Consider the following 13,014-nt stretch of genomic DNA (forward strand, 5'->3'; position numbering starts at 1 on the left):
AATAAATTTCCAACGGTAGGTCGTCCAGATCCATAGGATCTACGTACAAAATGTTATGACCGTTTTATTGAACAATAGTCGGCAGTCACGTTGCAACGGTGCCGCGGTCAGAATGTGGTTCTGACAAAAATAGTGCCTTGTACGCCACCACTGCCACGCAGGGGTACCATAGGTGGTCTTATCCGTGATGGGTCCACGACACAAGGGTGCCGCGGCCCATTATTTTTCTGGTTTCGAATTTTATAAGTTTCCCACTTCATTATATTCATTCCCACTTCGTTTTGGCCGACTTTTTGAGAGGAAACAACCCTAAAACTTCCCCAAAACATCTAAGGTAAGTTCTTGATCAATTAACATGATTACTTCGTCATTCTAACATTAAATTAACACTAGTTCATATTCCAAAAACCCTAGATTCTTGAAACCTAAGAAAGAGAGGAAGAAGGGACGTTTGGGGGTATTTGAGATTCCTTCAAAAACGTACGATCCTTGAATTTTCTGATGTTATTGAAAGGGTTTAGACTAGTGTAATTTATCTTATGGGATTAGAATTCATGAATGATTCACGACGTATTCAAGAACACGTTCTAGACATGAAAATCCTAGTTTTTCTATAAAGGGGGTATATGGGTAGAATTAGATTGAAGCTCTATTCTTTCTCATCTAAATCCATTGTAGATTGATTGTTGAACCTTGGGAATTCCGTTTTGCTAGATTTTAGTGTGATTTGAGGTACGTCTCTTTTAAAAATCCTTTTTGACTATCAAGGTGATTTGTATGTCTCTTTTTGGACATACTCTTTTGAACGGTTTTTTATGAACTCTTTGGTTGTGGTTTGTGTGCGTGAGGGACAAGACCACATTAAACCTTGTTTGTACTATATTATATATGTATACGTATTCATGATTGTTTTTCCCTTTAAAGGATGATTGAAAAGTTAGATATAAAGCTTTGGTGTTTGAACTCGAATTAACCCATAAGGGATATGTAACTTGAAAATTGAAAGGTTTGACTATCTCAGGTGAAGGTTCTACAATGGATTGTGTCGAACTTGAAACTTGTTTAAAGAAGTGAACTCGGTTTTCCACAACTGAAATGGCTCGATGTACCCTTATGATGGGATGATGAACATAATCCGTAAGCAATAATGTGACTATCATGATATGACTTGTGATTCGGCTTCCATGCCATGATTGAGATTCGGCTTCTATGCTATGATTGTAATTGTTTGTGTTTGGGCCTCTATGGGCAAGATGTGCTAGTCCAGAGGACGATTAGCCGTTAAGGATCCTAACGTATCGATACGAGTATTGTTGTGTCAGTCCAGAGGACGATTGACCTTCGAGACGTATAGCCTGGTGCATCTATTATTGGGCTAGTCCAGAGGACGATTATCCTCCGTGGTTTTCTAGCCCGGAGTATCGGTTGATTGATTTGCCTGTGAATGGCTTGTTTCGTATTTTGGAAGCATGCGAGTGGCTTGTTTCGTATCTTTGTTGCCTGTGAGTGGATTTTGATGATAATGAACTTGTTCGCCTTGGAGGAGCTTGTTGGTGATATTGGTCTCGAATTGAAAAGACTCAAATGGTAATAAATGGTATACTGAATCGGAAAATATATATACTTGTCTTGATGGTTTTCTATTGATGATTTTGAGTTGTACGATTGATCTTATCTTTGATTGCAGATTATTCTATTGGAACTGTTTTCACTAATCATTATTGTATTATTTTGTTATATTACTTATTGTTCCCGAGACACTTACTGAGTACCCAGTACTCAGGCATACCATTGTTGTTTTTTATGGTATGTTAGGTAACGAAGAAGAGCACGTACAGATATATCTCACAGATTAGGAGTACTTGGTGCTTTCCAGACTTTTGGTGAGCCAACACCTTCATTCGTGGGACACCCTCTATTTTACTTATTGCTTTTAGTTTCCGGGCTGCGTCCCGATGAGTTAGACGTTTATTCATTATCTTAGAGCCTCCATAGATAGATGTTGTTTTGTGGCTATTGGTTGAGTCATTGTTCGACTCTCATGGGTATTTCTAAGCTTTGACAATCTATTTATTACAGACTTCCGCTGATTTTATTTCTTAAATTATGAGCATGTGTTTGTCTAGTTACTTTATAACGTCTTTTAATTGGTTAATGAAAGAAAAAAAAGGGACTTGTTGTTATTAATTCATAAGGTGCTTCCGGTGTTGTTCATAGCATCGGATGCCTGTTACGTCCAGGGTGGGTTTTGGAGCGTGACAATGCCCTGGGACTAGATGTATCATTTCTAATTTAAAGGATTGATGTGACTTCGAATTTTCACCACAAACAAGAACTTCAGGCTTCCAAAATTAAAAAAACTTGGTGCTATTAGTGAAATTCACTTGCAACAGAGTAATCTATTTGATGCTCTTGGATATTTCTTCAATTATTAATCTTGCGCAATTGAGAGATTGAGTTAATGACTAGATGTGTAGTAGGAAAATTGGTAAGAAATTGCAGGTGAAGAGTTGGAGAAGCGAGAGTGGAACGGTAAAATTGTCAATTCTAAGTGTATATAAAAAACAAAAGAAGCTTATTTTTGGGACAAAAATTATATATCAACATTCAAAGTAACGCGTAGTTAAGTTTTCTACTAGCCATTCGAGAATTCAAATCAGCTAGAGGATTTACCCATATTTAAACACTAAAATTTGAATCCTGTTGTAGTTTTCAAGCGCTGACGAGTTGTCTCCTTAAGTTTACCCAAGACATTTAATCTTCCGGACCAGACTGGATTTCTTTTGGCAAGTTTCATTTCCCATGTCATATAACAAAATTAATCTTTTTCATTTTTGAATTCCATTACATTTGTGACTGAAGCACTTCATCTGCTTTATCATAGCAGTCATCTTGCTATAACTTTCCTCTAGACGAACTTCTATAGCTTTGCTTTGCAACGGCTTCCAACCACTAATGGTCTCAAGCGTCCGAAATCTCTGAAGGCGCAACTTACGAAATATGGACATACCAAACGCAAGCAATCTCAGTTTTCTACGACCCTCACTTGCATATAGTTTTTGTTACACAATCAGCGCAGCTCTTGCATTTTATCAGTAGATAGCAGATTGATATGGCTTCTTGGTGGAATATAATGAGGCGCAAACAATTTGATAGTTTCCCCAACTCTTATCTTTTCTTTTTTATTGCTACTGAGTATTTAAACCATGGCTGAATTCTACATACCAGATTTGTAGTTGCTAAGCTGAAGGCAAATTCTTATTTATTTAAAAAGTATTAGAAAAAAGATGAGCACCAAGACACATATGCTGTTGTTATTTACTAATGCTTTACAGTACTTAACTTATGATGCATCCCCGCAAACTTCGGAAGGACTTACAGGCCATGGAAAAACTTATGGGTTCAAATTTACAACAGTAATTGACCAACAAATAACACGTATATAACTCGCATCAACGAGATACAGCTGCTACTTAGACTCATGAACTCTCCTTTCTTTCCCTTTGCTCCCCCACTCCTTTTCTTGTCAACCAGTTGGCATTAGGGAGTGGGAGAAAAGACGGATTCATCCTTTATAGCTACTGTTATATGAGCATGTTTGGACACTGTCCATCACCTCAAACACTGCCTTTCTCTACCTATAACAAAAGTGAGGCCACCAAAATATGTGCAGCAAAATTTGGGAACTTCACACATCAGTCAATGGAACCAATCGCCTTTTTAGCAGAATCCTTAAAAGTTGGTTTTAGCATGTATTGGTACGCTTCAAGTAGGCCAGTACACCAACACTTGTTAGCACAACAGCTCCTGCAAAAATCCCCATGCGCAGTGAACCCCATCCTTCTTTCTCTTCAGAGGTAGTACTCAATTGCTGCACTGGTTTTTCTTGGTTTACATCAGAGTAGTCTAGATGCAACCTTAAGACCTGAAAAAGAAATGTAGCAGTCATGAAACTTAACGACAAAACTGTCGATTGAGCCTGTATAGATACACTGACTGAAACAGATGCGTGATGGAATTTTGGTCATAATCAGAAGTTTGATGCTTAAGGGAAACAATTTTTTCCAGAAATATCAAAAGGTACTTGTCAGTACATACAAGTTGGTGCTTCTCTGCCTTATCCGACTAATGACCAAACTACCTCGTGCATTATGATCACAAATTCATTCATTATCAAAGGGATGCAATTGCTCGTGACACAGGATCTTCCTCAAATTTGACAACCATAACTTAAAATGTTTAGAAGTCGATGCAATAGGAAAAGACATAAACGAGGAGCATCAGCATACCTTTAGTCCCAGTGATCTGGCGTGGTTAACTGCACCAACAAGATCACTATCAGATGTCAGCAGAACTTTATCGCCTTCATCATCTTCATACTACAAAAACAGAAAGTTTCATATCACCTTCATCTCCTCATATACACACTACATGAAAAAACAGAAAACAAAATTCATCAAGGCGACACAAGATATTTCTTTAACACCTACCAAAAGTTGAGGACGATTTTGTTCATCTACTGCACCTAACCTCTGCATAACTGCAGTAACAAGCTCCAGTAAGCTCTCTGAGCCTGAGAAAGAAGAAGCAGAGGGTGAGATGCATTCTCTAAGAATTAAGTTGAACTAGTGCATGAATAGAACCTCTTTAAGTTTTAAGGGGGAATTCCTATGTAGTAAAAGCTTTGGTGTTGCTTCTTATAACTAAATTTATTTTACTGGATAGTAAAGTTTCAGAAAACAATCCACCTTGAATCCTGCAGTGTAGTTGTAAAAGCATAACCATGAGAAGACTACTGACGGACAAAAACAGTCAATAACATAGAGACAAACTCATTTAGGTTTTCAAGTTGTTAATATTAGCTTTTTAAAAGCTTGTATAATATGCACCATTACCAGCATAAAACCTTTTCTTCAATCAGACATTTTAACCTTATTCAAGGAAATCTGTCCTGTTCAACCAAAATTTACAGCACTTTAATTTAAGCTCCAGTTTCTTCAGCTCGCACAAAAGGCTTAGTCAGACTCTATAGTCTTTTAATACAAACTTCACAAAACATGAAACCTTAGAAATCCTCCACTTTTAGACTCCTGCAATGAAGCATAAGCTACATTCTCCAATGGCAAGGGAGAATACTCTCATGATAAAATGAAAACTTAATATCACTAAATACAGCTACTCGAAGATATCTAAATGAGTTTCATAGCAACTCATTTCTAGAGGTGAACATATTATCTATTGCAAAAAAGCAGTTCTTCACAACAAAAGCATACATTCACCATAATGAAACCATCACAAGTAGAAACAAACAAACTACTCCTATGTTTCATCTTATGTACCTTAGTTTGACTAACCACAAAATTTAAGAATGTAAGAGAACTTTTGAATCTTATGATTCCAAACTAAAAGTGTGTATAACATAGCAAAGAATACTCTATGAATCTTGTGTTCTTAAACATGTCATATCATTCCTGTCGGGAAGCGTCATTATGGGTAAAATGGGAATGTTGGAATTTAAGATTTACTCTGTACAGAAAAGTGGCATTTATTTTTAAACAAACTAAAAAGTAAGGTACAACACAAATCTAAATGGAAGGAGTATATCTTCTTGTGAACGAAAATCAAGTAATTTCAATGATACAGAAGGTTGAATAATGCTCTACTGCACAATGTAATGAAGTCTGCAGCACTCACCAAAATTAAATCTGTGGACACGACCTTTAAGGTCGTCAAATTTGAAAGCAAATGTATTTCCAAGACCCAAAGATGGATATCCAGATTTTCCAGCTTCTGTCCCTTCTGACATCATCAATTGAGACATAGACATCTCACTGTATGATAAGGAAAAGAACAAAGCTTGCACTGTTAGCTTTATTATGCACAGGTCATGAAAGCAGCAACCTAGGAAGCATAAGTACCTGAGCGTATCATAATCATCTGGTGGCTCCAGGTTAAGTGCCGAATCCCAAAACTTCTGCATCACAGTATTGGCCACATCATTGACAGCACCCGAGCTGTTCTCCACCTTTATAAAAAAAAGCAAATGTGAGACAACATACTCAGTATTGCACTCCTTCCTCAAAAAATTATGATACGCTCCTCCTTTAGATACAAGTCCTAATTCGCGTACTGAGGCTTTATTTGAGCGTTTGACCAATTTTCATGTCAATCTAGACTTTGAATTACTCGTCTTTTAGAAACGAAAACTAGATATTTAGAAACATTGGAAAGAATACAGCAAGTGTGCCTTCTCCAAGAATACAGCACGTGGGCCTTCTCCCCACACTTCAAAATTGAGCCCTCCATGAAGTTGATACATTATAAAATAGAAGCCTAGAGCAGAAAATATAACCTCTATAACCACAATAGGTTTACAAAAATTTAAACTTTAAGGATAACCAACTAATGAAACGATATAATATAGAACATCTAGATGCTCAATATTATTGCATAACGGTCTGCGTGCCATCTTAGCCCAAAAACACTTGGCCAGAGCTCTCAAAGGAATAGCCACTTTTGAAGCAGTCTTTCAAGTGTGTTTGATGGGATTGCTATTTCAAACTTGCAGCTTAGATAGGGCGTCTCTGTTATAACTAAATCAATGATGCTGATAATAATGATTACACAACTCATTAGAAAATAATCAAACAAGTCGAAGCAATGTGTGTTTACTAGTCAATAAATGTAAAGCAGAGCTATGATACACCAAGGAAATTGTCTTCGCGTATACAACCCCCAATATTATTTTTTAAAGTCCTACAAATAGAATTGATTTCTCAAAAACACTAATTTAGTCATGCAAAATCTATGTTGCTCAAATCCTTCAAAATCCTTCAAACTTGGTAATCAATATCTTCCTAGCTCTACATCGGAATTAAGTGCTCTACATCCTCTTTTAGAAACTCTCTCTCCTCTCTCTAACTTTCTCTCTCCTCTTCCCTTTACCATTCAGATCTGAGATTTAGATCAGATTAGATCTGATATCTGATATTTCAGATCTTTTTCCGGCCACTATCACACCCAGGTAATACCGGCGACCAGGTAACGCCGGCGACTTTTCCGGCTACATTTACTTTGCTTTCGCTTTTTCCTTTTTCTTCTCCTCTTCTCCTTCTTTTCCCTTTTTATCTGCCAAATAGCCGCTGCTCAGTCGCCGGCGAATTTTTCCGGACAGTAGTTTTTTGGTTGTTGCTGTGAACAGTACCCCCGCCGTGAACAGTACGTCGTGAACAGTACCCCGACGTGAACAGTATTTCCCGGCGGCGATCAGGTTCATTTCGACTGGAGTTGGTACCTCCGGTTCTCATATCTATGCTTTGTTCATACATTTGTAGCTACATTTTGCTGACTTTAGACCTTTGACTAATTTATTAGTTCAAACGCGTTTTCGGGGCTTTGGATATTGATGGTAGACTAGGGTCATGTTCTCGTTCAGGGACGGGGACGAGGGTTAGGGGGAGTAAGTGGGTTAAAGGAGCATCTAGACTGAGAGTAGGTTCTTGGAACATTGAGACGTAAACGGGGAAGTCCATAGAGCTAGTTAAGATTCTTAAGAAGAGAGAGATTAATATAGCTTGTGTCCAAGAGACCAAATGGGTAGGTCCTAAAGCTAAGGAGGTAGACGGGTATAAGTTGTGGTTCTCTGATAGGTCGAAGTATAGAAATGGGGTGGGCATTTTAGTAGATAGTGAATTAAGGGATCAGGTGGTAGAGGTTAGGAGAGCCACTGATAGGATGATGTCGATTAAGGTGGTCGTTGAAGGGCTCACTTTGAACATTATTAGTGCATATGCGCAGCAAGCGGGCATAGGCGAGGAGGAGAAGAGGCGCTTTTGGGAGGATTTGGACGAGTTAGTGGGAGGCATACCGCCTACTGAGAAGCTATTCGTGGGAGGTGATTTCAATGGGCACATCGGGCCTATTTCGGGAGGTTATGATGATGTGCATGGAGGCTTTGGCTTCGGGGACAAGAATGGAGGAGGAGTCTCACTTTTGGATTTTGCAAGAGCTTTTGGGTTGGTGATAGCCAATTCGAGTTTCCCAAAGAAGGAGGAGCACTTGGTAACCTTCCGTAGTTCAGTGGCTAAGACTCAAATAGACTTTCTACTCCTTAGGAAGGATGATAAAGGTCTGTGCAAAGACTGTAAGATCATTCCGAGCGACTATCTTACAACCCGACATAAGCTCTTGGTGATGGATTTAGGGATCAAGATGACGAGGAAGAAGAGGGTCGTGGATGACCGACCTAAGATCAGATGGGGGAGTTTAAACACGACTAGTGCCCTGGAGGTGGGAGAGAAATTGAAGGATATGGGGGCCTGGGATAGTAGTGGGGATGCGACCAGTATATGGGATAGGACGGCTAGTTGTATTAGGGTTGTAGCAAGGGAAGTGTTGGGAGTCTCGACAGGTAGTCGTGGTCGGCATCGAGGGGACTGGTGGTGGAATGGAGAAGTGCAAGGGAAGGTGGAAGCAAAGAAGATGGCGTATGCGAAGCTGATAGAAAGCAAGGATGAGGTGGAGACGTGGACGAATAGGGAACTTTATAAGATAGCAAGGAAGGAGGCGAAGTCGGCGGTTTCGACGGCAAAAACGGCAGCTTTTGAACGCCTCTATGCTGAACTAGAAGAGAAAGGTGGGGATAGGAAATTGTTCAGGCTAGCCAGGGTGCGGGAGAGAAGGGCGCGCGATGTGGATCAAGTGAAGTGCATTAAAGATGAGCATGGAAAAGTATTGGTAGAGGAGACTCTCATTAAACAGAGATGGCAATCATATTTTCACAAACTCTTGAATGAAGAAGGGGAAAGAGACATCGTGTTGAGAGATTTGGAGCAGACAGGGAGGCGTCACGATTTTGGGTATTGCAGGGGTATTAAGGTCGAGGAGGTTAAGGGTGTTGTCCGTAGGATGCGCAGGGGAAGAGCGACCGGACCTGACGAGATCCCTGGGGAATTTTGGAAGAGCGCAAGCTCGGCAGGTTTGGAGTGGCTGACTAGGTTGTTTAATGTCATCTTTAAGACGGCAACGATGCCCGAAGAATGGAGGTCGAGCGTAATGATCCCTCTATACAAAAACAAGGGGGATATCCAGAGTTGCGAAAACTATAGAGGTATCAAGCTACTAAGCCATACTATGAAAGTGTGGGAAAGAGTGGTGGAGATGAGGGTGAGGAGAGGCGTGTCTATTTCAGAGAACTAGTTCGGATTTATGCCGGGACGCTCAACTACAGAAGCCATTCATCTTGTGAGGAGACTGGTGGAGCAGTATAGGGAGAGGAAGAGGGACTTGCATATGGTATTCATCGACCTAGAAAAGGCTTACGATAAAGTTCCAAGAGAAATCCTATGGAGATGTTTGGAGGCTAAAGGTGTACCTGTAGCATACATTAGGGTGATCAAAGACATGTATGAGGAAGCCAAAACTAGAGTAAGGACAGTAAGAGGGGACTCAGAGCACTTTCCAGTTGTGATGGGGTTGCATCAAGGATCAGCTCTTAGTCCGTTTTTATTTGCCTTGGTGATGGATAGATTGACGTGACAAATTCAAGGTGAGGTGCCATGGTGTATGCTTTTCGCGGACGACATAGTCCTGATCGATGAGACTCGTGGCGGAGTTAACGCTAAGCTGGAGGATTGGAGACATACCTTGGAGTCTAAAGGATTTAAGCTGAGTAGGACCAAGACAGAGTACTTAGAGTGTAAGTTCAGTGAGACACCTCAGGAGGTTGGCGTGGAAGTTAGGCTTGGTGCTCAGGCCATCCAAAAGAAAAGTAGTTTCAAGTACCTTGGGTCTATCATGCAAGGCAGCGGGGAGATTGACGATGATGTCACACATCGTATTGGGGTAGGGTGGATGAAATGGAGGCTAGCTTCCGGAGTGCTATGTGACAAGAAGGTTCCACCACAACTCAAGGGAAAGTTCTACAGAGTGGTGGTTAGACCGGCTATGTTGTATGGGGCGGAGTGTTGGCCAGTTAAGATCTCTCACGTTCAAAAGATGAAAGTTGCCGAGATGAGAATGTTGAGATGGATGTGTGGGCACACTAGGAGTGACAGGATTAGAAATGAGGCTATTCGGGATAAGGTGGGAGTGGCCTCGGTGGAAGACAAGATGCGGGAAATGCGACTGAGATGGTTTGGGCATGTGAAGAGGAGAGACATAGATGCCCCAGTGCGGAGGTGTGAGAGGTTAGCCATGGATGGTTTCAGAAGAGGTAGGGGTAGGCCAAAGAAATATTGGGGAGAGGTGATTAGACAGGACATGACGCAGTTACAGCTTACCGAGGACATGACCTTAGATAGGAGGGTGTGGAGGACCCACATTAGGGTAGAAGGCTAGTAGATAAGTCTCGTTATCTTTCCTTATTAGTAGGCGCATTAGCGCATTATAATTTCTTGTGCTCTGATTTATGTTATTATTTGCTACTTTTTGTACTTTGATTACTCTATTTTATCTGTGCCGCTGTCGTTATTTGCATTTCCATATCGCTTTGAATTCCTTGATTATCCTGTTTTACTGTGTCGCTTGCATTATTTCATTGCAATATCGTTTTGAATCTTTTAACCTTATCTGACTCCCTTTTTATGCTTCTATTGAGCCGAGGGTCTCTCGGAAACAGTCATCCTACCTTGGTAGGAGTAAGGTCTGCGTACATTCTACCCTCCCCAGACCCCACGATGTGGGATTTCACTGGGTTGTTGTTGTTGTTGTTATCCATGTCGACCTGACATGATTCGGGTGTGTGTGGTGTGGGATCTGCACTAGATTTAGACAGCCTAACTTGTGTACTTTGACTACGCTGCGGCTAAGAAGTATTGGTTGACTAGGTATTTGGTCTGATTTTGAGTTTATATCATATATATAATTACAATAAAGTACCAGAACACTTTGCTATTATAGGAGATACACTTTAAGAACAAAATATTAAGTATTTTCAAGGAATTTAATTGTACTAGCTTTAGTTTACTGACTTTAATTAACGTCAACTATATACTTATATATGTCTTAAAATACATTTATTCTCTATATCTTAAATGTCAAATTGAGTGCCATATAACTGGAGTATATGCCCCAAACTGCAGAACAGAGAGGGAAAATGTGTGGGATGAACTAGGGGCAGTAAGGGGTTTGATAGATGGCCCCTGGGCTGTCTGTGGGGATTTCAATGTTACTAGATTTCCTTCTGAAAAAATGAATTGTAGAAGAAGAAGTCCTGCCATGGAGGAATTCTCAGACTTCATAGAAGACATGGAATTGGTAGACCCTCAGTCGGAGGGAGGGTGTTTTACATGGTATAACGGTGATAACTATAGAATAGCATCCAGAATTGATAGGATTCTATTCTCACATGAATGGGATGATAAGTTCAGGAATATCAAGCAGTCACTGTTGCAAAGACTGGAATCTAATCACTTCCCAGTTGAATTGCAGTGTGGAGTGTGGGAGCACAACAAATCCTATTTCAAAGTTGAAAACTGGTGGTTGAATACTGATGGGTTTGTGGAAAGAATCAGGGATTAGTGGAGCTCCTTTGTCTTTACAGGCAAACCAGATTTCATTCTGGCTTGTAAGTTCAAAGCTTTAAAAGCCAAGTTGAAAGATTGGAGCCAAGGAAACCTGGGATTTCAAAAGACTCAGATTCTAAGTAAATTGGCTACACTAGATGCTGTGGTGCTGAATAGAGTGCTAACAGAGGAAGAATCAGTTATGAAGGCATCTTTGTTGATGGAATGTGAAGAGCATCTTAAAAATGAAGAAATTGCATGGAGACAAAGATCTAGGGCTCTTTGGCTTGAAAAAGGGGATAGGAACACCAGTTTCTTTCATAAGGTGGCCAATGCACATAAGAGAAGCAACAACATTGATCAGCTTGCCAGTTTCAAAAAAAAACATTGATCAGCTTGTGATACAAGGAGAAACAGTGGAGGATCCAACAAGAATAAAGGGAGAAATTATTGATTTCTATCAGCGTTTGTACTCTGAGTCTATAGATTGGAGGCCTTCATGCAACCTAATTAACTGTCCTGCTATTAATGAAGAAGAAAAAGCAGCTCCAGAGGGGGATTTTGAAGAACAAGAGGTGTTGTCATGCTTGAAGATATGTGCCATGGACAAAGCTCCAGGTCCTGATGGCTATACAATGGGTTTCCTTATCAAATGTTGGGATGTGCTGAAGCCAGATATCATGGCTACTTTTGAGAATTTCCACTCTAATGGAATTTTTGAGAAAAGCCTCAATGCTACTTACATAGCATTAATCCAAAAGAAGACAGGTGCTAAGGAGTTGAGAGACTAGACCCATTAGCCTTATAGGCAGTGTCTATAAACTGATCTCTAAGGTGCTCACACAGAGGCTTAAAAGAGTTATAGACAAGCTGGTGGATGTACAGCAGATCGCTTTCATTAAAGATAGGCAAATCATGGATGCCATCTTAATTGCCAATGAAGCAGTGGACTCCAGAATTAAACAAGGCAAGCCAGGAATTTTATGCAAGTTGGATATTGAAAAGGCATATGATCATGTCAACTGGGAGTTTTTGCTGAAAGTGCTTTCTTGTATGGGTTTTGGAAGAAAATGGATCAAGTGGATAAAGTATTGTATATCAACTGTCAGGTTCTCAGTTCTTATCAATGGTTCGCCTGAAGGTTTTTCCCCAGAGCACATAGAGGGTTGAGGCAGGGTGACCCCCTATCTCCTTTTCTGTTTGTATTAGCCATGGAGGGCCTGAATAATATGATCAAAGTGGCAAGAACCAACAACTGGATCAAAGGCTTTGAGGTTGCGACAAGCTCAAACTTAAATGCAAACATTGAAATCACACATTTACAGTATGCAGATGACACCTTAATTTTTTGTGATGCTGATGAAGATCAACTAAAGATTTTGAGAACAATTAGGGTACTGTTTGAAGGAATTTCTGCTTTACATATTAACTGGAGAGAGTCATATGTATCCTATCAATGAAGTGAATAATATGGAAGATTTGACCAGGATTTTGGGTGGAGAAGTAGGTT

General features: G+C 40.1%; 1 protein-coding gene across 1 annotated transcript in view; it reads right to left on the bottom strand.

Moving 5' to 3' along the window:
• Positions 1-3,245: 3,245 nt before the first annotated feature.
• LOC132617424 (CBS domain-containing protein CBSCBSPB3) overlaps positions 3,246-13,014 on the bottom strand; it is a 33,571-nt gene continuing 23,802 nt past the window's right edge. Inside the window, exons 10-14 of the mRNA XM_060332427.1 lie at positions 5,919-6,025; positions 5,695-5,831; positions 4,491-4,573; positions 4,290-4,379; positions 3,246-3,925 (exon numbers count right to left, since the gene is read on the bottom strand). Of these exons, the coding sequence (XP_060188410.1) occupies positions 3,746-3,925; positions 4,290-4,379; positions 4,491-4,573; positions 5,695-5,831; positions 5,919-6,025 (597 nt within the window). The 3' untranslated portion in view covers positions 3,246-3,745. The remainder of the gene's footprint in view (positions 3,926-4,289; positions 4,380-4,490; positions 4,574-5,694; positions 5,832-5,918; positions 6,026-13,014) is intronic.

The sequence above is a fragment of the Lycium barbarum genome, chromosome 11, assembly GCF_019175385.1.
Source record: "Lycium barbarum isolate Lr01 chromosome 11, ASM1917538v2, whole genome shotgun sequence".
Classification (NCBI taxonomy): Eukaryota; Viridiplantae; Streptophyta; class Magnoliopsida; order Solanales; family Solanaceae; genus Lycium; species Lycium barbarum.